This window comes from Ptychodera flava, chromosome 4 (assembly GCF_041260155.1).
Source record: "Ptychodera flava strain L36383 chromosome 4, AS_Pfla_20210202, whole genome shotgun sequence".
Classification (NCBI taxonomy): domain Eukaryota; kingdom Metazoa; phylum Hemichordata; class Enteropneusta; family Ptychoderidae; genus Ptychodera; species Ptychodera flava.
In genome coordinates this window covers 36,755,299-36,779,681 of record NC_091931.1, presented here as the reverse complement: position 1 = coordinate 36,779,681, position 24,383 = coordinate 36,755,299, and the positions used below count along the sequence as shown (strand labels likewise).

The following is a 24,383-nucleotide window of genomic DNA, read 5'->3' as shown; positions in this document are numbered from 1 at the left end:
TGTGGTATACAGTGTCAGTGTGTCTTCTCACAGTAATCCCACACCCTGCATCCACAGCCTGTACCCACTAAGTTTCCCCTTCAGCAGAGATGGGCTAGACAAGTACCAAAATGCTGAAATTGCCCAATACAAAATGTTGTCTAAAACGAAATACAATGCTCAGACTCATTTCAGAATTTTTTCCTGGCTCTAACAGTTGCATTGTGTCAATTCTTCTGTACCGTTTAACACGTGATATGGTAAAAGTTGAAAATAAAAATGCTAAGTTCCTGTAACTTCCAGAAAACTACTTTAAAGACATGAGTTTGATCTCTACACCCTTGTATTTCTTTGTGCCAGTTCCTGCTACATTGTTATATTTATGCTGTCCGAGAATTACTGAAGAGAATAAGATTGAATGGAATATGCGTCCCTGTGTTAACTTAGCTATGTTTAATATCCGTTTCCTCTGTAACCCTTAGGCTATTACCCTATCGTGAAGTACGCCCTCTAGCAGTTGTCGTGCTTATTAACTTTGAAAAGTTATTATTTCGGAGGAAAGTAAATTATAAGCATCAACCGGCAAAAATCCAAGCTTAAGCAACACAAGTTAAAAGGGCCACATTCTTCTCGCTTCGTTTCAGATCTAATACTGTCTTTGAAAATATTTTCAACTCACGAAACTATGGTTCGGAAATAACGTCATACTTTTGAGTAAAGATCAAAATGGCGGAACACACAACACAGGAAAACGCTCCGCCACCCCCGAGAAGACCTACAATAATTAGAGCTGGAGTGACTCCAAGTGAGTAAAAACGTGATTTCAGGTATTCCCTCAAGGTTGACTTGCCTTCTGCTGAGACCTTGCTGTCTTATAACCAATTTCAGTGTCGAGTATGCCCTGCCGACGGACAAAAATTGTTGATCACTGGGCGTTTCAAAAGCGGCGGTGAGCGTGACAGCTGAGCTATAAGATCATGTGAACTGGAAGCATGCATGGCCTTACCAGTTGCTCGAAAGTGATAATGGCTGGGAATTGATTTGATGAATTGTAAAACAATATCACAGGCATAAATTTATTGTATGGTTTGTCACAGTATGCCTTTGTTGGCTTGTATGTACGTCCTCTATAATCCACGATCATTGTTACTTGCTATTCTCATCGTGAACACTTCTCGGTATCATACAGCTGTGTAGTATTTTCGACTATCAGTGAGTTCAAATTGATGTGATACCCTTAGATGTAGTCTTTGCCCCTGTATAGGTTGTATAGTCCATTTCGAATAATGTATGAAGTAGATTGTACAGGCATGCATTGGCCTCTTGTACATTCCACCATTATCACTTCATTAGTAGTAAAATATTGATTTACTACATTTCTCATGCTAAATAATTATTGATCTTAAAGGGCTCTACAACTATTATTCTATTTTTATGGAAACAGAGGAAATTCCCATGTTTGCGATACAAAAGTTCACCATAAATATTCTGAAGAGCAATCAGCATGACACGCTATTAAACGAGTGATGGAGGGACTCCGGTGAAATTGAAAGTTTAATGACCTGGATCGGAGGACAGTCACATTATCAGAAATATCCCTGCGTCCTTCATTACCATAATAGATGGCTGGCTGTCATGTGATTTATATCAATGTCACGTTTGACTGTCCATTGTAAGATGGTCTAATATAAGAGTTTGTTACAAGTTTGTAAGAATTCTATAATGGCAGTGTGACATCAATGCTTACTACAGATAGTCTGAACAACATAACTCTCAGTAGAGTTGTTCATACTTCAGATATTGCAGTCTTGATATGCACTTCAAGAATGCCAAATGATTAGTACATTCAATTACATGTACTCCAGTGAGAAGTAACATTTTTATCACCACCGTTACAAAATTCTGATAAATCCTACTTTTGGTTGCCCCTTTTGTGACATTACCGATAAAGGAAAGAATGTGATATCAAGCTCAAACTGATTTCTCACTTTTTCAGGACTTTGCACAGTCAGGGATCAACCATTAGATCTGGGGGAGGGGTCAGTCAGAATTGAGGAAATATCTACACAGCAAAATTTCTGAAGAAATTGCAACCATTCTGATTTTCGAAAAAAAGATAATTACATGAGGTTGGCTAACAGGATTTGCCAAGAAAGTTCTCATGCCATGCATAATCCAGAAGAGAAAAATGTCAAACTTTTGACATCTCAACATCCTTACTAACCACCTTCCCGAAGATCCAATAGTCCAGACCCTAGGTTCTAGAACTCTAAACCAATGTTCTTTCTTCAAATTTTAATACAGTCAATTTGTTTCTGATGGCAATGGTAGAGTGCAACAAAGGGTACCCTATTGATTGAGATGTTGAATACTTGACTGGGTTATTATGACAAAGTTTCCACCCTGAAGCAGACGTGTATCCCAGAGAACATTGATACAAGGTTTACTGTCAAACCCTGTTTTGTTGAACAGTTGCTCAGTTTATTAACTTCCTGACAATTTAATTTTATTTGGACCCTCTGTTTTTGTAAAGCCACAGAGGAAATATCCAATTACTTTCTTCATCACCGAACTACATGTACTGTAAGTCTATTAAACTTGAACAATTGGTCTGCTAAGTGTGCTTTACCTGACTGGCTACTTTCCTTTACGCCCAAAAGTAGGAGCAGCAAATGTTGACAGGTTCTCAAGAAATTGTTGTAAAAGTACAATTTCAGCATCTTGAACAAACGTAGCAAACAGATTCATAGTATCATAGCCCACATTTGACATAGTGTTCCATCCCATATTGCACACACCGTGGGCAACCCAGGTTTGCCATTTCATAATCACAGTTTAAAAGCTTCTAAAGATCAAAAGTGCACATCCAAATGATCTTACATTTATACCTTCAACTAAGGTATGTATGACATGAATTTACATGAATGAGGGTATCTAGTACTGTGATATGTCTTCAGCAATTGAAGGGCCAATACTAGCTGTAACTTTTCATGATTTGTCAACTATTTTGTTATGTATATTAATTTGCACGATCTTGTTCTACTCCCCAAACGTTGTTGAAACACTGACTATTTAGGCTGACAACTTGTATGTGTACATGTATAATGTACTGTTATTGCTTAAATCTGAATTCCAATCCGGACCAGAATTCACTTGTCAATAATAACAATGCATTCTACACACGTACAGGCTGAGTTGACAGGCTGATTACTGTGTATCTCAACGTGCTTTGGGGAGCAGGACAAGAAACTGTAGTTGACATTAATAACAAATACTGAAAAAATCGTCAAAAGTTCTAGCTACAAGCACAGACCGACAGTAGCAACAGATAGAACACTCATGTCAGCACTGACACAACAGTAGCAACATATAGAACACTCATGTAACACTGACACAAGCAAACAGTGTTGTTCAGAAACATTAACATGTTGCATGTATTATTCTTGTCTTCAAGAACTTCCCATTTGCAAGCAGTATTCCCAGCAAGCAATATTCAGAGCCACTCCAGTGCTTTCAGAAATTAGGTATCTGATGTAAACAAATTGGATTAGGTAAAGTTGTGTCAAAACATAAAATGTCCACAGTAACGGATAATAAATGTATCATTAAGTTTTGGGACCCAGGAGCTACTATTTTGTGTTTTCTTAAACTGGGTACAGGATTATCATATAGCTTCCATGAGATTTGAGCCTTGTCTGTCAGCAATACTTGTAAAACTATATGATTACAGAAAGACAATATGGCAACAGATGCATTTGCTTATAGTATCTCTCTACCAGTCAAAGACTGTCTGTATCATCCATGCCTTGGCAAAGAACTTTATCAACTGCTCATTGCCATGTGAGAAACTCAAACCCAATGTTAAAGACGATGTATTCAATTGGAAATGATGTATGGATTGGTTCTCCTGTAGCCTTATATAGAAAAATTTGTGAAGCCAATGTAGTACATGTAACAGGAGCATGTTATTGCAAAGACTTAAACGTACTGACTCCGTAGCTTCCCTCTGGCTTTGAGCCAGAAATAAGGCATCCGAGGGAAACATTTCCGTCATGCATCGGCATTGCCGGCAAGCCATAGCAAAAATAAATCTATTTGCATTTCACTACTATGTGTCAAGATGAATTCACATTCTATTGTTGCCCTGTTAAGAATTTAGAAGTAAATTACCCATGTCAGCACACATTCAGAAATGCCAAGTCAAAGCAGCTACTTAGAACATTGCCAACTCAGTAAGCTAGACATATACTTCTCAAGTTTCCGAGTTTGCATGTCTGCACACTCAAAGGAATTGTATAAGTCAGTTTGGGTCCCACGGATGAGTGTGCCCTTGAAGTCACAGACTCTTTGAGTTGATTTGGGAATTTCTTGAAATTTCATGGCATATCAGCCCTCTGTACCAGTACCAGTAAATATCACGGCATATCAGCCCTGTACCAGTACGATAAATATCATGGCATATCAGCCCTATACCAGTACCAGTAAATATCACGGCATATCAGCCCTGTACCAGTACCAGTAAATATCATGCATATCAGCCCTATACCAGTACCAGTAAATATCACGGCATATCAGCCCTGTACCAGTACCAGTAAATATCATGGCATATCAGCCCTATACCAGTACCAGTAAATATCACGGCATATCAGCCCTCTGTACCAATACCAGTAAATATCACGGCATATCAGCCCTGTACCAGTACGAGTTAATCACAAAATTTTCTTGAATCAGAGAGTACTTTTTCAAATCAGTGTCATGTCAATTTTCAGAGAGGGCACCCTACCTTGGATTTTGCAAATGAGTCAGCCATGTAGTTGCATTTATAATCTATTGCATTTAATTTTCAAACCAGTAAGGGAACAACTTTTCATACAAAGACTCCAATTTTATTGTTCATAATATTGATAAACTCATGCGAAGTACACCAAGAAAATGTACAAAAATCTGTGGAGTCTCAAGAGAATCCATATTTTCCCTAACCATATATACAGACAATTATTCTGGGCACAATAACTGCTGAACTGAAATGTGAATATGCAGCTAAAACAAATTTGTTCAAAATAGTACAATAAACCTTGGTCGAGAAAAATAATAAACAAAATTTGCTGTCACTCCAGTTACAGGTACAACTAATGACACGTCAAAAGGTGCTTTGGAAAATGGAGATGTCACCTCTTCATCAGTATCACCCCCTCCTCAACCAGCGGCATCAGTATCACCCCCTCCACGGCCCGCGTCAATAGCATCTCCGCCACCAAGGCCAACATTGCCACCTCCTCCAGCGTCTTCTTCCAGCAAATCAGGAACAGCAAACACAGGGTACGTACATTTACATGGAGATTGTTGTTGTAACTTTCTCCACATATTCCCAGCCTCTGTACACATTAAATAAACATTACAAGCAGCATGATAATGTCACTCTGTCTGACCTTGTGTACATTTGTAAGGTCATTTCCCCCACAGTTCTGTCAGTCTCCAGTTCTCCAGCATGGTGGCTTTGGAAGGAGATATTTTTATATTTTAAATTATGGAATTCTATTCCTTTTAAAATTAGATCAGCTGTAACAATTGGATCTTTTAAATCTCAGCTTAAAACTTTTCTTTTTACCGATTCTTAATGTGTTTTTTTAATGTATTTATACTGAACTATTTTGTTAAAGTTTAATGTATGTGTATTTTACCTGTTTTGTAAAGCGCATAGAGACTTTATGTATAATGCGCTGATAAGAACTATTATTGTACTTGGGCCTCAGCCCAAGTACATTTGTTTTCATTCCGTGGGAAAAAACTCTGTAAGGTATAACCATTTCTGGCTGAGACCAGGGAGGGCAAAATGTCTTGGCTTCATCTTTCTTGGCATAATAAATGGCGTAATGATGTTAACTGAATGGAAGTGCTGCTCTCAGCCAGTCTTGAATAAGTGAGATGTGAATATTAATGCTTCTCTATCTGAGTTTTTGCCACAAAATCTTCTGAATATAATCAAAATGTGCATCGAAATGCAACAATTAATGCACCCTCCGTTTCCTAGGCGATGGTACGACCCTTGCTACACCCACTGGACGAGCCAAAGTGGGAGGGGTAATTTCAGTTTGGTCGAACAAGAGGGCTCAAGACCAGAATTTAACATTTAAACTTGAAACATGTTTAATCGCTGACAAGATGTGGACTAGTGTTAATCAAAGTAAAATTGTGAAAAGGAAAGGTTTTATATCCCGGACACAATGAAAACCATTACGACTGGAAACTGCACCCTCAGCTGAGAATAGTAATGCCACAGCGATGGAGAACACTTATCCTTGAGCTGAGAAAACCAGACCATCATTTCGAAATAGAGCTGCAGATTCGAGAAGCTCGTTCAAAATAGCTAGGTACACCCCATAAAGGGGTGGTTTCGAGTTTTGAGGGCAAATTTTGCCTCCTTCATATAGAAATCGTACGTTTGTTTTTCCAGGAGAACACACCATTTGACACAAAATTTGCATGTAAAGGGGTCGCCAGTAAGCACGTGGTCAAATCTGGCATAAGAAACAATATGAAATGTTGGGTAAAGCCAGTCCAAAATAAACTGATTTGAACTTTTGTGTTTTGTAATTTATACCACTGCAGTAACATTACCTTTTTTTGACAACATCACACAATGTAATACGTTTTGAAACTGAATACTCCGACGTATTCTGTGTCTCCTCTGCTAAAAAATACGGTATGCCGATTACCATGTAAGGAGATGATGACGTCAAGACAGATTTGTAGTGCGTTTGGTCCTGGATGGTGCACGAAGTTTTGTCAAGGTAGCTTGTGTATTTATTTCCTAAATGGGAGAGATTAGGGTCGATCTAAACGAAGGCCGAAGAATGTTATGATACTCTAAGCGAGCTGAACTCTAACGCGAATGGTTGGATAATTTGGAGGATGTCTAGAGTATTGAATTTCAACTGCGTCACAAGTTTGCGAAATGAGTATTCCGTCGAACGGTCAACGAACGATATTTTAGAAATCTGGAGACATGGCACATCGCATTTTTATTTTAGTATTTTATATTTTACAAAAGATTTAAGAAGCAATGATTTTGTCGAAAATTCTGAAAAAAAATATAGGAAAATTTGATCGCGAACACATTTTCACTTGGGGTCAACTAGCCCTGCGTACGATGCTGTGTGTTCCGCAACAGCTATAAAATCGCCCCGCTCACCACAGCCCTGCAAAGACCCGTACGTAGGGTCGGTGACTTCAAATCCATTTTGGGACTTGACGTAAAAAGCCAAATTACTGCCGAAATTCAGCGTTCTTGGCCCAAGTCGTATCCCAGCCTACCTCAGCTACTCGATCGCTTCCAAAAATGACAGTCTTTATTCACTTCTCGTAAATAACCGTCGATGTCGGCAACTCTCTCGCTAGCCCTGCGTACGATGCTGTGTGTTAGCTGTTCCACATAGCATCGTACGCGGGGCTAGGGGTCAACATGGGTCGCAGCCATGTTGCCTCAAAAACTTATTTCTGTCTGCATTCAAAACTCAAAAATGTCGGATATGAACCTGAAAAATCGATGCAATTTTGTCAAACTTCGGCGAAATTTCAGCCTATAGACAAAATTTCATCCAGGTAAGGTAAATTTACTGAAATTTGATCGACAAATAATCCTGAGCTTGAACGTGACAGCTCGCCTTCTTCTCCGGGAAGTCACGCATCCAGCTGCCCATACACAGTTGCCCATATGGCCAGGTTTATGAGATTGTTTTCAAGCGACGGCGGCAGACCGTACGGGGCTCTGGATATGAACCTACTGCCGGTGTAGCTGTAATAACTGTTGCGTTGTTTTTAGTGCCCACGGACGAAGTCCTGGGGGAGTTATAGGTTTGGTCATGTCAGTCCGTCCGTCCGTCCGTCCGTTCACGCAGATATCTCAGACATGCCCTGGTCAATTTCTTTCAAACTTTGCACAAGAATAGTACCCAACCCCATACAGATGCACGTCGATTTGTTTCACAATGCGATCGAATTTGGCCGTGTTAGAGGACTTTTTAGTTTACGCCTCCATAGACTTCCATGTATTAGGCAGTTCTCCATAGACTCCCATGTATAAGGCCAAGAAAGATAAAAATTTAGTTTCTCATCGTATTCATATTGCCTAACGGATGCAGTGACACAGTTTTTTGTCCCCACGGATAAAGTCCAGGGGGCTTATAGATTGGGTCATATCCGTCCGTGAGTCCATCAGTTCACGCAGATATCTCAGACATTTTGACCAAAAATCATGTGACCTTGGTGACCTTTGACCTCAATATACATTATTGTCCATAACTCAGTAACCACAAGTGCTAAACCTTTCATATTTGGTATGATGGGACACCTTATGACGCCACATATGATATGCCATTAATTAAGCGCATATCTAATTTTGAGCGAGCCAATAGAGCTAGAGGTCTGATTTTTGGTATATAGGGATAAGTTAACAATATAATTTGTTTGACAAAACGTCACGTGACCTCAATGACCTTTGACCTCAAATATACATTATTGTCCACAACTCAGTAACCACAAGTGCTACACCCTTCATATTTGGTATGATAGGACACCTTATGACATCATATATTGTACCTCATTAATTATGCGCATATCTTATTTTGAGCGAGCCAATAGAGCTAGAGGTCTGATTTTTGGTATATAGGAATAACTTAGCAATACAATTATTATGACAAAATGTGACGTGACCTCAATGACCTTTGACCTCAAATATATATATTTGTCCACAACTCAGTAACCACAGGTGCTACACCCTTCATATTTGGTATGATGGGACACCTTATGACACCACATATTGTACCTTATTAATTATGCACATATCTAGTTCTGAGCAAGCCAATAGAGCTGGATGTCCGATTTTTGGTATATAGGGATAACTATAGGGTAGAAATCTAAATATGCCCATCTAAATATTAGACATCTACCATCGAGAACAAAATAAATCTGCTGTAATTTGAATATTTAGGAGTTTAAGCAATTTCCACTATAAATAAAGAACCCCTGCCTCAAACTCCACAAAAGTTGCTAGACATATTTTGCCGTTGTCATGCCATTGCTTCGTTTAATAACCAGTTAATCAAATGCCTAATTGACAGGAGGAAATTCGAGACCATATTTGAATAGTAGTATATATTGTCCTCAAAATTACTCTATCACGGCCCAAGTACTCATTGCCTTCAGCAATACTACCTTGTTATTATTATTATTATTATACACACTGCCATTGTCCCCGGTTCTCCTCTGTTCTGAGTGTGACTTCCTGACTAGTTTGGCTGTGAAATAACATTTCAATATTGAGTTAGAAAGCAAGAGAATAAATAGAATAATCAATTTTCACAAATGTCAATTAACAGTTCTGTCAAGAATGCATTCTTTCTCTGTTCAAAGAATATTTTCAGAAACTAAGAACATTGAAGTCAACCCAATTACTTGTACTCCTGTTGATGTGTACTGAATATGTAAGAAATAGCTCTCCTAGTTTTTCTTTCTCATCTTTTCTGAGTGCCCGCATTGGATAGAAAAGATGTGTTCATTGACACCTTGTACTTACAGCCATGGTACAACAGAATTTAACTCAATAGTATCCCACAAAGAAATATAGGTTGCAGGAAACATGTAAACCATATGGTCATCTAATCCCTGTAGAGAAAATTCAGACTGTTCATTATAAACAGATGAAAGGCTGCTTCAACACATGGTGGGGATATACGCTAAGGTAGCATGCGCCTTGAAAATGAAAGACTTAAACTTTTTTTCAAACTTTTCTCAAGTAATCTTTTAACTATCCTCTTTCAAAATCACGAATAAAAATTAGGGGTCACCGTGCAAGTTTTGGTACTAGAGAGACAAATTACCCAAGATTTACCAATATCTGAAATTCAAAATGGTCGCCACCCCTGTGTTAACTCCATGGAGAAAAATAAAAATTTTCGATTTTTGCAAAAGTGAGGCGGTTAAAGGTTTTCTCACACCAAGAGCTTTAAAATGAACCCCAACAAGTGGTAGATCAGAAAAGAATTGTAAAAGTTTTAGAGTCCGTATATCTGTCCCTGAGGTGCATTCTGCCTTAAAACATAAACAGTAGAGAATTCTCTATTATTGGTTAAAACAGTCACAGATCACTTTACATGAAATTAGCATTGTATATTAGTAGGCCAAGCTCTGAGATTATGAAAATGAAATCTATTTCTCAATGATTACATTGAGAGTAACTGAGTGAGGATTGTCAACAGGTTGTCAGTTTCATTATTTGGTTGTAACTTTCACCATGAATTTCAAAAGCATAATTCAGATGACGAACAGGTATGCTTCAAAGTGGTTGTGTTATATATCTACAATGAATGAAAACAGTTATCACTTGTGTATCACTCTTCTGTCACGACATTAACAAATGTTCCTATGGATGTATCCAAGGGTTTCAATGTACCACTGTTGTGAATTGTGGCCCATGTTAAGTCTACAACTCTCCACATTTATAAATATTGAAAGTTGTCAGTATGTGTGTGTGACAAAAAAGCTTACCGTTCCTTTGCTCAATTTTGTCGCTGGCCACATATTTGCTGTAGTCATTTAATTTCATATTTTGAACATTACAGTTTCAAAGAGCCATCCATCATAAGTGACATCTGTCACCCAGCCATCATTCAGAGTTGTCATTTGTAGAATGATCACTTCATGAAACTTTTGAAGCAAAATTATTGAGTTTGACTGCAGTATTTAAAATGATTAATTCCAAATTTTGTCGTTCACAAATAATATTACCCTAATACTTTTCTACAAGTCCCACATAGCCCAAAATATGAAGAGGTGAGCATTTTCATAAAAGTTTGACGGGAAGGGTTGAAAAATTATTATCCTAAAACAAATAAATAATGGCTATGTCAATTTATATGGAGGAAGTTCAATCTTTCATTACATTTCATGGTTTCACTGCATTGTTATTGTGTTACAGTGTTAAAGCAGTCACTCTTCAAGTTTTCATTTTCATTGTCAAATCCATAATCCTTTCCTTTCCTATCGTAGACCCGATGATTTCACGGAAGCATACCCAATCCGTAAGTAAAGCTCACACTTAAAATTGAGTTGCTCTTGTATAAAGATACTACGCAAAAAATGTAGTTGATACTGTTTACAAGGTGTTGAAACCATCATTGAGTCATACTTCCCTGTTTTAGTTTCTGTTCTCTGCTATGAAGTGAATGTAAAGTATCTGATACCAGTACCGTCAGTTGCCTGTAGATATTTTATAAGTCAACGTAGTAACGATAAAGTTCTATGCCACTGCAACATCATAGCATCTGTTTTTCTACAAATTTCACTCCATGAGAAATCTAAAGTTACAAAAAAAATAGTGATTTTCTGCTGCAAAGCTAGAACTTACGCCTACATTTATTAGATGTTTGAATATTTCACACAGTGTACATGAGGCCATAGATTGTATATAATGAAAATAATTGACATCTGAGATCACCGCACCATTTATTTCACAATTAGTTGTTTGTGTGTGTGTGTGTGTGTGTGTTTGTTTATGATGAATGTGTAGGTGTGTGCTGATATCTCAACATTACTGTGTACATTTCACATGTATATTACATAGTTGGTCGTCACAACACATCATGTTTGTTATCTTTGTACAGCCACACCTCCAAGGCCAGTCACAACTCATCCTCCACCAAAGCCCCCTCCACCATCATCAGTACCCAAAGCATCACCCAAAGCATCCTCATTAACGGGAGGGTAAGTTCCAACCGTGGAATAGTCTTTTCGCTCATTTTGCTCATGGCAAGTGCGCCCTCTAACTGGAAGATTTGTGCGCTCCTTCACTGTCAATTTCAGAATTTCTTGAATTTACTTGACTCATTCCAATGCCAATACATACCATATTTGAATTTTTTTGAGTCTTTGAGAACACTTTTATTAACCATTTTCCTATAAGACAATATCCACTTTCTCATCTGCCAAGTCAGTGAAAAGCGATATTGAGCCAAAACCAGGTGTGTTTTCACCCACTCAGCTTGGTCTGTTACAGCAGCTTTAGTCCATAAAAATAACGTTTATAGTATGTTTTCAGGGGCCTTCAAATGTTAAGTTTTTTTTTTTTAAATGCACCATATCGGATACACTGTGCTTTACTAGTTTTCACTAACTTGACCTGATGGTGAAATATGAACTTAGCCATAGTGGGCACACTGTTTGTAGACTCTCACGTTCAGAGATTTCTCTTCAAGTGTTCACTACTTTTGCCAGTTGTAACAAGTGCTTGGCATTTCTTGGGAGTGTCCTCTCAGATGGAAGTTTTGACGTTGTCCATTTCGTAGTCATTGTGACGTGCGCCTGAGGTCAGATAAGGTTGTGTAGCATCTGTTTGTTTGTCTGTGTAGGATCTCATTTCCGCTTTGTATAGAAATAGGTGTGTGTGAAACTCACCCCTAGTGTCATTAATGATTAAACAGGTGCGTGGTTGAGTTACTGCATAGTACAAAGCCACCATCTGATAGGTAGCATCTTATCATGGTGCAAAGGTTAGACAAGTGTCACAACACAGCTGACATACAGATTGTTCATTGTATGATGTCATGATATTGGCATTTTCACGTCAAAATTAAAAAAAAAGGTTGCCCATACAGTGGTGGTTTTATCCATCCTGTTCAATTGTCATGAGGCTTTGAAGACTGCAAGACAGTCAAGAAACATTGATCAATTTACAGTACCAACCTTGTCATTTGAGAGGTGTTTAGCCTACTTTCGGGTGGTGTCAACATTTTTGCCTACTTATGGATGGCGTCAACATTTTTGTCACGTGAGTGGAAAGAAGTTGTAATTTACATTTTGGCAAATCAACTTTCATCAGAAAATGACCTAAAATAACATGTTGCAAATGCTTAAACTCTAAGGAAGTAATCTTTCTGTAAGACCATACTGAAATTAATATTTCAATATATTTTTTTATTTATTACATGATATTGGTATCTTTCCAGCACATTCTAAGAAATGGAAAGAAACAAACAACATCACAAAATACGAGTGTTTGGACAATGTCAATGAGAAGAACAGTAAAAGAAATTGAAAGGATAAAAAATTGAAATTAAACAGATGTTGAAAGAACACCATATGGAATATATCATTTTGTAAATGTATTGGTATACGAGAGCAGATGTGTACAGAAGTAGTGATGAGATCATAATATTTGAGAGGTGAAACTTATTCAATTGTCAACTGTATACAGTTGTTTAAATTTAATTGAATTCTTGTAATTTGAATTTTAGTGAACAAAACAGCTGTACCACTGACATGGTTGTTCTTAAAGCATTGGTTTATGGTGGCTCGATGTTCATCTTTCATGTTAGTTCCAGAGTTTTAGATGGATAATCGATATCTTTTGCGTCATGAAAATTCAACACCTTGGTTCTGTTCTGTCTTACAGTCGTCCAGAGATCACCATTGTGTCAGCCAGGCCAATGAGTGAAGTGTCAGACTTTTCCAAGATGACGGGCAGTACAGCCTCACCGACTACACCATCACAGAACCATTCAGGCGCACCATCCCCAGCAGCACCCCCTCCAGTGCCAAGTAATCGACCCAAAGTAGACGGGCCCGGAAGACCTCCACCGCCAGCTCCAGGCAGACCAGGTATGTTTTTATTGCTTTATCCCCAGTATGGCTTGTATGGAGTCCTCGACTTCACAAATGATGAAGTCAAACCAAAGACCTGCTATGACATATGGTTGTTCACTGACTTGTCATTTTAGATCTAAATCATGCAATGTCTCAATGGTTAAGTTCTATTATTGAACATGAACAGTTGTATGCTAGCTGTTATTTCCATGAACTACCACAAAATGCAGGCATACATTTTCGTGTGTGTATGTGTGTGTACATGGTATGTCATGTGTATGTGCACTTGTATGTATACATATATACCAGTATATGTATATGTGTACAGGTGTGTGTATGTATATACATTTATATGTGTACGTGTACAGGTGTGTGTATATATATTATGTATATCTGTATGTGTAAAGGCGTGTATGTGTGTTCCTTTATGTGTGTTTGTGCACAGTTGAGTGTGTGTAGGTGTATACATGTATATGTGTATATGCATATGCATGCATTTGTGTGCATGTAAAAGAAACGTTTATTTTGAATTTTAACGCACACTTTAATATATATATAGCTCGCTGCTGCTACAATTATTATATCCTGGTGTCTATGTAATGACAAAGTTTTTTAGCTACTATAGACTATAGTCTATAGAAGCTATTGGGATGGGTATCCGTCCGGCGTCAGTCTGTATGTATGTATGTATGTATGTATGTATGTATGTACGGTATGGAAAGCCATAGCTGTCTTATGGTGTATGGGAACTATATGTCACCCCAATTAAACATTACACGATGCAGATATGACATTATGTGATGTGGTTATAGTATTATGTGATGAGGTTATACAATTATGTGGTGAGGTTATAGCCTTGTGTGATGAGGACATGCCGTATGCGATGAGGTTATGCAATTATGTGGTTAGGTTATGCAATTATGTGGTGAGGTTATAACCTTATGTGATAAGGTTATGTCATTATGTGGTGACATTATAGCCTTGTGTGATGAGGTTATAACCTTATGTGATGAGGACATGCCATTATGTGATGAGGACATGCCATTGTGTGATGAGGACATGCCATTGTGTGATGAGGTAATGCAAATATGAGGTGAGGTTATAGCCTTATGTGATGAAATTATGCAATTATGTGATGAGGTTAGCCAATCATGTAATGCAGAAAAATCATTTCACTGTGTTGTTATTTCATTATGTATGCCAGACAAGCCATTACGCTGTGGTGTTGTATCTTTACGATGTTGACACTGGCCATTACGTTATGGCGACTCTTCATTATGATGTGGTGTTACTTCTTTATGATATGAGGAGGGCGCTATTTTCTTGTCATTGAGGGCGCTCAATTTCTGAGTTCTAAGTAAAATGGTGGACGTATCACGTTCTCTCCACAAAACGGAGACATACTAAGAACAGCGAATTTGTCAAGTTTCCTCCCCATATTTCAGGAGGAAAGAATTGATAGTACAACCATATTGTCCCTGACCGAAGGAGAGTTGAGTCGATTAGGAGTCACCACCGTACTTAGGCGATCGTGTGAGACTTACTTAGAGAATTATGTAGATAGGAAGCATCAAGTGAGTATTTTTCCAACGACACAACTGGCTCTGGTGCCAGTGTTACTGCAAGTACAAGCCGCTTCCGCAGGGAGCGATCATATCTGTTTTCGCGTCATCAGAGTCCAGCGGAACACAGGCGAAATCGAGGAATTCATGCAAAGAAATGTAAAAGGACATTGACTGGACAGTTTGTCCACGTTTGTCTTGCTGACCGTGACGCCAATCAATAGCGTCCCATCTTCCGAGATAAAACATACTAACTCGAGCTGGGTTGGGACACAGGTATGTGGAGTTGCCGTCCGGGGTTGCCGTGTAGTTAGCCCTGCGTACAGGTCTGTGTGTTCCCGGCGTTAAACGGCCTCCACCACATGTGGTGGAGGCCGTATAACGCTGGGAACACACAGACCTGTACGCAGGGCTACCGTGTAGTTTACCCCTTCTATGTATACTATACGGCAACTCCACGCACCTGTGAGTTGGGACTGAAACGACTAACTTTAGACGGCGAGTGTAAAAGTAGAGACTTGATGGACACCTTGATGTCTGATGCTGGGTTTCCACAACTACGTTGTTGAATATAAATTTTCATCATTTGTGAGGAGAAAGAAAAACATGTTTTGACTTGTGCAAAGAAAGTACATATTAGGCCTTAGAGATGTTAAAAATACCCGTATGTACACTCGGTGTGACATTTTTCGGACAGGGTACTGAATTTCGCCTAAAGTCGTTTCATAAATGACCAGCAATACGAAATCTTATTACCACACCTTTCGAAACTTTATTGTGGTTATCCTCAAACTCAGTTGTCACGACGGGAATGGTATTTCGGGGTCAAAGAGACCAAAGTTTTGACCCCATGTCGATGGCGTAGTAATCGGACTGCAATCCCAGAAATCGGACGTCGTGTTTGGAATGTGATTAGGAGCTAAGTATTGATAATTTGAAACTTCAAACCACCAATTATTGATTTCCATGTGTTTAGAAAACTGTATATAAGAATATTTCATGATAATTAGTTATGTTTAATCCATGGACGACTCAACTATATTTCGACGTGTATAGCGCTTAGATATCGGACACGGGCTGTCTCTCTGTGTGTTGCTTTCGGCACCTTGTATCGTACGGTGTGGCTAACTTCGCTAAGTTTGTTCAGCGAGTATTACTTATAATTGTTTCCATTGGATATTGTGTTTGTATTAGAATCGCACAGGCATTATTTAATAAAAATAGCGAGTATATTTCATTGTATGGAATTATTTACGTGTCAAGTTTTTACGCGGTAAGTCACTTACTACGTTCACACGATTATGCTAAATATTTTCTGTCCGAATACTTGTACACTTCTTACGTTCATTAAATGTACTTTTTTTCTAGAAACAACTGCGCAGTTTTCGTTAAAACTACATGCAATCGTAGCGAACAATGGAAAGAATATTTTCAAAATCATTATTCTCCCCAACATTCGAAATTCAATGCTAAATCAGGACTTTAGTCAAAATTTCAGTTACTTTGACCTGACGGCAGTTTGTTGACAGTATCACTGACGCGGTGTCAGACGACAATTTGTGACCGCCGCTCGTAGTGAACTCAATAGCTTCTACAAAAAAAACTATCGAAAACCGGACAACAGTTTCACCTGACTTAATATGAGGTCACATGACCTGTAAAACGCTATCGATACGGAGCGAAGTGAGTGTAACTAACAGCATGTCACTAAATGTCCTAAAAATGAGGTCGTCCGAAAACTGTCACACTGAGTGTATATATATAAACAACATGAAGTGTAGGTTGAACTTGATTGGTTGAAAAAAGTACATATATAACAGAGTGAACTGTTGACAGTTCAGAATTTCTTATGTTACACTGGACTAAGTTACAGTGCATTTGTATGTTGTATAGCTTGCTTAAGGTAGGGCTTGAGAGTAGGCAGTTGTGAGTTTTTGTAAGGTAGGGCCAGTTTCATGCTAATAAGGTCAATCATATTCTTGGTTTAAAATTGAAAGGAAATTGAGGACAGACAGAATCAAGCTGAAATATAGAACAACAATTGTTTTTGGTGCCTTGTGATGATGTTTCCAATCATTTTGACCCCTTCAAAATGAGTTGACAATGTGAATTTGAATCCCATCCAATGTCAAGATCTGGTATGAATATTACTTGTATATGCCTGTTATCAGTAAATGTGTCTGTGATTTGTACATATGGTTGGGACAGTGGCGAGGAAAAATGTCCAAATTTTTGTACTTGATTGAGGTTTTCACTCAAAGTTGGAACACAAGCTTGCAAGGTCTTGCTATTGATTTTATCAGATAGATATGCAAAAATGTTGTATTTAGTAAAGAATTAAAAACTCAAAGCACCCATTTTGATTCAGCCAAACTTTGTTATTTGCTCTCACATCAGATTTGTGAGACAAGCTTTTAAAATCCAATTAGTGTATTTTGAAATAAATTTAAATTGTTAAGTCTATAAAAACAAAAATGTTTATTTTTAAGGTGTTATACATCAATAGTCAGGTACCTAACCACTCAGCTAAAATCAATTAGCATTTTTTTACTTTTTTTTTTGATGATTTCATCACTGAAGGTTTGTCTTGTTTGAGGAATATCATCAGTAAAATACCACTAAGAGTGATGAGAGTAATTCCATTGACAACAGCTGACCAAAACTTTCACTTCAAATGTATTTCCACCATACATAGTTAACTTATGTTCTAAAATCTGTGGACATAAGTGTACATCTACTTTGCACTTTTGAAATGAAATAACAAGTCTGTCTATTAATAGGCTGTCATAGTGGTGATCTCTCTAAGAAAGTGTTTTTGTGGGTCATTTGTCAAGAATAGCTTGGTTACATAATCGGCTGGCAAATGTGCTCTCTCTGTAAGTTGCTATGTTCAGTGGAGTTCCACCTTTTTACTAAGTTTAATAAACATGTTATACTAACATACTGGTTTTCATGGTGATATGTTTATCTTTGACAATATATAAAGTAAATGTTGTTTGTATTGATGTCTGGGAGTTGAATGCTGCTATGTAAGACCACTAATGAACACGGAAGTAACTACAATAAAATAAAGTCCAGCCAGGTAACATATTGTGGCCATACATTTATACACAGACTTTTAAAATATGTAGGACAAGACCAAATGACTGTCATACATGCAGTAAATAGTGAAAGTTTCTATGAATGACCTAACTTTGCAACAGTGCTAGTCAACAGGTAACATAGGGCATTAAATCCCACTGGGCGGAAATGTAAAATTTAGGCCACTTCACTTTCTTGCTTCTGATCACGAATATCTTTTTGAATTTGTGTACTTTGAATAGAGTATAAATCTTTTTTCTAGAAACTGAAAACAGATACCTTTGAATGAATGCTGTCACAATGTGTACTGAGATTCTTATTACAAAACTAAGCGGAGTTGTTATCTTATGATTTTTACACGATTAAGGATATGTGACTTGATCATCAACAGAACCTTTACAGCTTCAATAATCAGGATAATTCAGTACTCTAAGTAACACAAATTTGTGCTTAAATTTCAAGCATTACAAATGTACAAACACTGATTTGGTGCTAAATTTCTATTTGATGGATTCAAGGCAAAGGGAAATATCAACATGTAGGAGATAGTATACAACAACCGTCACGTCGTTTTAAAGGAGAGGTTCACAAAGGTGACCTTTAGCTCACATGGTCACACCATCTGAGCTGTTGTTGTAGCGCTTTCTGTCTGTCTGTCTGTCTGTGAATATGATATTTCACGAAAGGCTGAACAGATTTCAACCAAATTTGGTACAGAGGTTCAAATATCAAATGGAAGGAACTGATTGTATTTTGATGGGCATTTTTAATTTCTGTTGCATGGTTGTCCATGGGAAGCATGATGACCATAGGGTCATAAACCAAGATTTGCTACACCAAATATCATGAAACTTACCATATAAGCTATTTTCTCAATAATGTGAAATAGTGTGATAAGCACCATATCAATTGAATGCGAATTTGCATTTAATGAACTTTTGTAATCAGTGACATAGTTTTAAAACTACCGCATCAAACTTGAAGTAACATCGTACAGATATTAATATGAAAGACACCTGATTGAAGAGTGAGACATTTAGCAGTAACATATCAATTAACAGCTAATTTGCACATTTAACAAATTTAAAGGGACAAAGTCGCTCTTTATCGACCTTTTTTCAATATCAAAAATCCATTCAATACTTTCCAAAATTCATAGATGACCTAAGTAATGATCATGCATTGAAGGATACCGAAAATGATCTTCTTGCTCTTTACACCAATGTTAAATGTCTGTGGAGTCTGCGCGAATTGAATCAACTGCCATATTTGATTTCCAGCATTTTACGAAGCACGCATGCATGTGCGTGTGCAGCATGGTTGCCATCGTCACGGTACTCTGCGTACGCTTTGTGTAAGTGGTCACCAAGATGTTCAGATATTGTCAAACAGTACTTTTTGTACAGATGTGATTTCAAAGTGCGAAACACGAAGTTGACCTTCAAATACAAGTGGAGCGAACGATTTAGCCGAGCGCAGTGTAGGGCCCCCATTAGGCAAGAACTCACAGGCATGCGCACAATAAAAATTCTTGATTTTATGGTACAGACCAAATTATTCCTTTGGCGATAGTTTCATTCATAGTGTCTACGACCTTGATAGAAGTTGTGCATGGTCACCCGTTCATTCAGCATCTTTCAACATGTCAAACAACATAAATAGTGTCTTGTATTGTACAAAATTAATGAAAAAATGGTAGAAAAAGAGCGACTTTGTTCCTTTAAGCAATAAGGCACTGTAAATCAAGAAGCCCTGCTCCAAAGTTCATTAAACTTACTGTAAATATTGTTGTCAACGTATTAAGCTATCAAGAGACTTCACAGTTTTTAATTTACAAACAGTTAATTTGCATATTTAATGAACTGTTCTAAAGTGATATTGAACTTACATTATCGTACCAGAGACGATAAAATGTGGCACAGAATTTGATCCTACAGAAAATTTCATATTGTAAGATATTTAGCAGTTCCATGTTAATTAGAAGCTAATTTGCATATATAACAAATTAGCACATTTAGTGTAATATAATGCTATACCCATCTCATATAATGCTTTGACCTCATCACATAATGATACGTCCTCATCACATAATGCTATAGTCTCATCACATAATGACATGTCCCCATCACATGATGACAAAACCTAATCACATAATCATGTGTCCTCATAATATAATGCTGTAACCTCATAACATAATGACATGTCCTCATCACATAATGGTATAACGTCATCACATAATTCTTTAACCTCATCATATAATGACATGTCCTCATCACATAATTGCATAACCTCATCACATAATACTATAACCTCATCACATAATGGCATGTCCTCATAACATAATACAATAACATCATCACATATAGCATAACATCACTACATAATGGCATGTCCTCATCACATAATACTATAACCTCATCACATAATGGCATGTCCTCATAACATTAAAATAACATCATCACATAATAGCATAACATCATCACATAATGGCATGTCCTCATCACATAATAATATACCTCATCACATAATGGCATAACATCATCTCATAATGGCATGTCCGCATCACATAATGATATCATACATATAAGACAGCTATGGCTTTCCATTATAGGTATGTATGTATGTATGTATGTATGTCCGTTTGTGAGGCGTCCGTCCACTCAAATATCTTGAGAACCGCAGTACTTACTGATTTGATATTTGTTGTGTAGATGAAAAATATGATTTTGAGAAACTATTTTTTTTATTTTTTGATATTGTTGAAAATAGGCAAATTAATGCCAAAAAAGGCGTTTTTGGTAAAAAATCTTCTTCTTCATAACCGCTGGTCAGACAGCTTTGTTATTTGGTATACAGGTCCCTAGGGATAACCCAACTTAGATTTGTTCAAATTGTGATGAAATATGCAAATGTGTATTTTTAAGGAATTTTTTTGTCATTTTTGGTCAAAGTTTGACTTCCATTGTATGTAATTCTTGTACTGTAAAAACCCTATCAATTCACCCAGAAAAAAATAATTAATAGGTTTTTAAATAATTGAATTAATTAGGAAATCATCAAAGCCAAAATAATTTTAGTGTGGAATTATCAGAAAGTTAAACTTTTTTTGACAGTTCATAGTGAATTGAGGATTAAAACATGTAAAGGCAACTTTCCTGAATCCCAACTTTGATATATTCTGAACCACCATTTATGTTATCTAAAAGAAATTACTCATAATAGTTTGTCATGATAGGGTGGTTAAACAAATAGAGATAGAGAAAGTTCTAATTTCCATACATGGTTGACTTGGTAAGGATAAAATAAGATTACTTTTGGAGCAAAAAATAGAGTGGTCAATTAAAAGATGGTCAAAGTGATAGGGTTTTTATGGTAAAGCTGGGCTGTAAGATTCCTCATGTGCTATTTATAGCAATTATGCAATCTGTGTAAACAGTGCAATGAAAGTGTAACATGATTCCTTATAATGCTTTTGATGACCTTGAACTTCTTAAGTTTCAAACATTTGTCTCTTTAGTGTGCTTTCTCTGAGTACGTACAGTCTCAACTTATTCAACAGAACTTACTTACAATGTTAATTTGAAAGTTAAAATGTGCTTGGTTAATAGGATGAAACTACTGATATTAAAAGATAACCAGCTCAAGATTTTTTATAACCTGACAGATATGCTGTTTTTTTATGACGTAAATCTTGATTTAAGCAAGTCTTGTTTACTTTAATTAGAATGTAATTAACTCTCGTTTATTTACTATTGTAGACTAATATAGTCTGATGAAATATGCAAATCTGTATTTTTACGGAATTTTTTTCCATTTTTGGTCAGGCCATCCTGAAATGAGCTATCAAAGATGTCCACCTTCATCAATACAGTGTCACAAAGGTTATTCTCTACATAACACAGCAGAGCTCTGTCAACTGTTGAGTCGCTTGTTTTTTCAAAACCGCTGGTCAGACAGCTTTAATATTTGGTTTACATGTCCCTAGGATGACCTTAGTGAGATGATTTCATACAGTCAGGAAATACTTAATTTTGTATCCATGTCTATAGTAGCTTCAGGGACTTTGGCCCTATGTTTTAATTTTTACTCTTGTAAAGTGTGAGAATATTGATTACACTGTAATAATTATCGTCACACATACATATGCAATAATACACAGACATTTACACAGCTTCTGTTTGAATTAATGTATTTGTTTACAACATGAAGATCACACCTGTTTTCTCCATCTCATCCAATAGCTACTTCTCCACCCGTTAAGCCAACAGTTGAATCTTTAACAAAAGAGGTAAGTAACATCGTCTTAAAGTTACCTTAGCCCTGAATCATCAGTGCTACAAATGTCTCAGATAAATACTGTTAGCAACAAAGGATTCATTTTCGGTTTTCGTGATTTGCAAATGTTGTCCCTGCTCAAGACTCATGCACAAGTGAAATAATTGTACAAATGATTTCACGTATACCCCTTTTCATAATAGTCAGATCTTTACATCTGATCTCATAATCGGTATCAGTTCCTTATGCACTCGCCAGTTTATTTCCTTTCCCTTAGCTTAATGTGTGTAGATGGTATATTTCCCTTGTAAAGTTGTTTTTTCAAACAAGTGTGTACATCTTATGTTGTTATGCTCTTTTGTCTTGTTAGAAAACAAAGTTGGTGGATTTATCTCTTTTAAACGTATCTTTCAGTCTCCGTCAACCAACAGTGGTGTGTCTGGTGTTGATAGTCAAGCCAGTGGTAGTGGAAGTGCATCAGCTGCCTCGAGTGGCCGGGCTTCACCAGCAGCGGGGCCAGTGCCCCCACCGCTTCCAGCAAACAGACCCACTGGGCGCTACGTGCCACCACCCTTACCAGCAAACAGACCAAGCAGGGCGTATGTCCATCCAGTCGGTGCCGTCTCAGCACCGCCGAGACCCAGCACTGCTCCCTCTAGTGGCAGCTCATCCCGCAGTGTCACTCCGCCAGTGCCACCGCCGGACAGTTCAGAAGTGGCAAGTAAGAAAGAACAGGCGGAACAACGCGCAACTCCGCCACCGCCAGGAGCTGTGACCAGTGTGGGACCTCCTCTGCCCGTCAGACCCAAGATCGTTCCAGAACATCAAGCGCCGTCGAAAGTGCCACCACCAGTGCCACCTATGCCGACATCTAGAAGCTCTGCACCAGGCAGTACAGCCAAGCCACCAACGCCACCACCACCAGTATCACCAAAACCAGCCAATGTACCAGCCCAGGCAGAGGTGACTGCACAGCCGACAGGCAAGTCAACACCCAGAGATTCTCCATCCCCAGTCACAGCCAGTAAGCCAGCTACCCCACCACCAGTAGCCAGCAAACCAAGCAGTGTTCCGCCACCAGTTTCTCAGAAACCTCAACCTCCTCCAGGCACAGGCAGAGCATCAGCGACACCACCTCCGGTATCTAGCAAGCCCACTGTGAGCCCACCTCCGACAGGAGGGGCAAGACCAAGTTCAACACCGCCTGGAATTGCGGCAAAACCGGCGGTCGCAGCCAAGCCCCCAGTAGCTGCAAAACCAGACAGCCAGCCAGGAACAAGTCAGCCCATCACACGGAGTCAGACACCGCCTCAACAGCTTTCTGCATCATCATCATCAGTGGGTGGAGTGTTTGGCGTCATGTTACGGCCGACCATCGGTCCCAAGTTTGAAGAGCCACTGACAAAGAAAGCAACAACTGAGGCAGAGAACAAAACAGAAGCCTCATCGGTACCCATTTCATCACAACAACAGAAAAGACAAAGCCCATTTACAGTGTCACCAACCCAGGACCCTTTCTCGCAGCAAAAGCAATCAGAGCCGTTCTCTTCACAGAATCAACCAGACCCCTTCACTGCACAGAAACAAACAGATCCGTTTTCCCGGTCACAGCAACAGGACCCTTTCTCCGCACAAACCCAGGCAGATCCATTCTCTTCACAAGATCCCTTCCTTCTTGCAAAAACAATCAGACCAATTTTCATCTCAGCCCAAACCCCCTGACCCATTTTCACCAACATTAGACCCCTTTGCTCCCAGTAAGCCCCAGTCAGACCCATTTTCATCACAGCCTCAACCCGATCCCTTCTCCCCCACACAACAGAAGCCATTCGGGAGCTGGCCTCCCCC

General features: G+C 38.3%; 1 protein-coding gene across 2 annotated transcripts; it reads left to right on the top strand.

The window, feature by feature from the left end:
* Window positions 1-648: 648 nt before the first annotated feature.
* Window positions 649-24,257, top strand: LOC139131636 (uncharacterized). Of its 2 annotated transcripts, XM_070697780.1 has the most exons (7): window positions 649-784; window positions 5,097-5,298; window positions 11,026-11,057; window positions 11,640-11,739; window positions 13,427-13,632; window positions 22,502-22,548; window positions 22,950-24,257. In XM_070697780.1, exons 1-7 carry the CDS (start codon window positions 706-708, stop codon window positions 24,255-24,257), a joined length of 1,974 nt encoding a protein of 657 aa, XP_070553881.1. In that variant the 5' UTR covers window positions 649-705. The 2 variants fall into 2 exon arrangements, with proteins under 2 accessions (XP_070553881.1, XP_070553882.1); XM_070697781.1 differs by lacking the exons at window positions 11,026-11,057; window positions 11,640-11,739.
* Window positions 24,258-24,383: the final 126 nt, after the last annotated feature.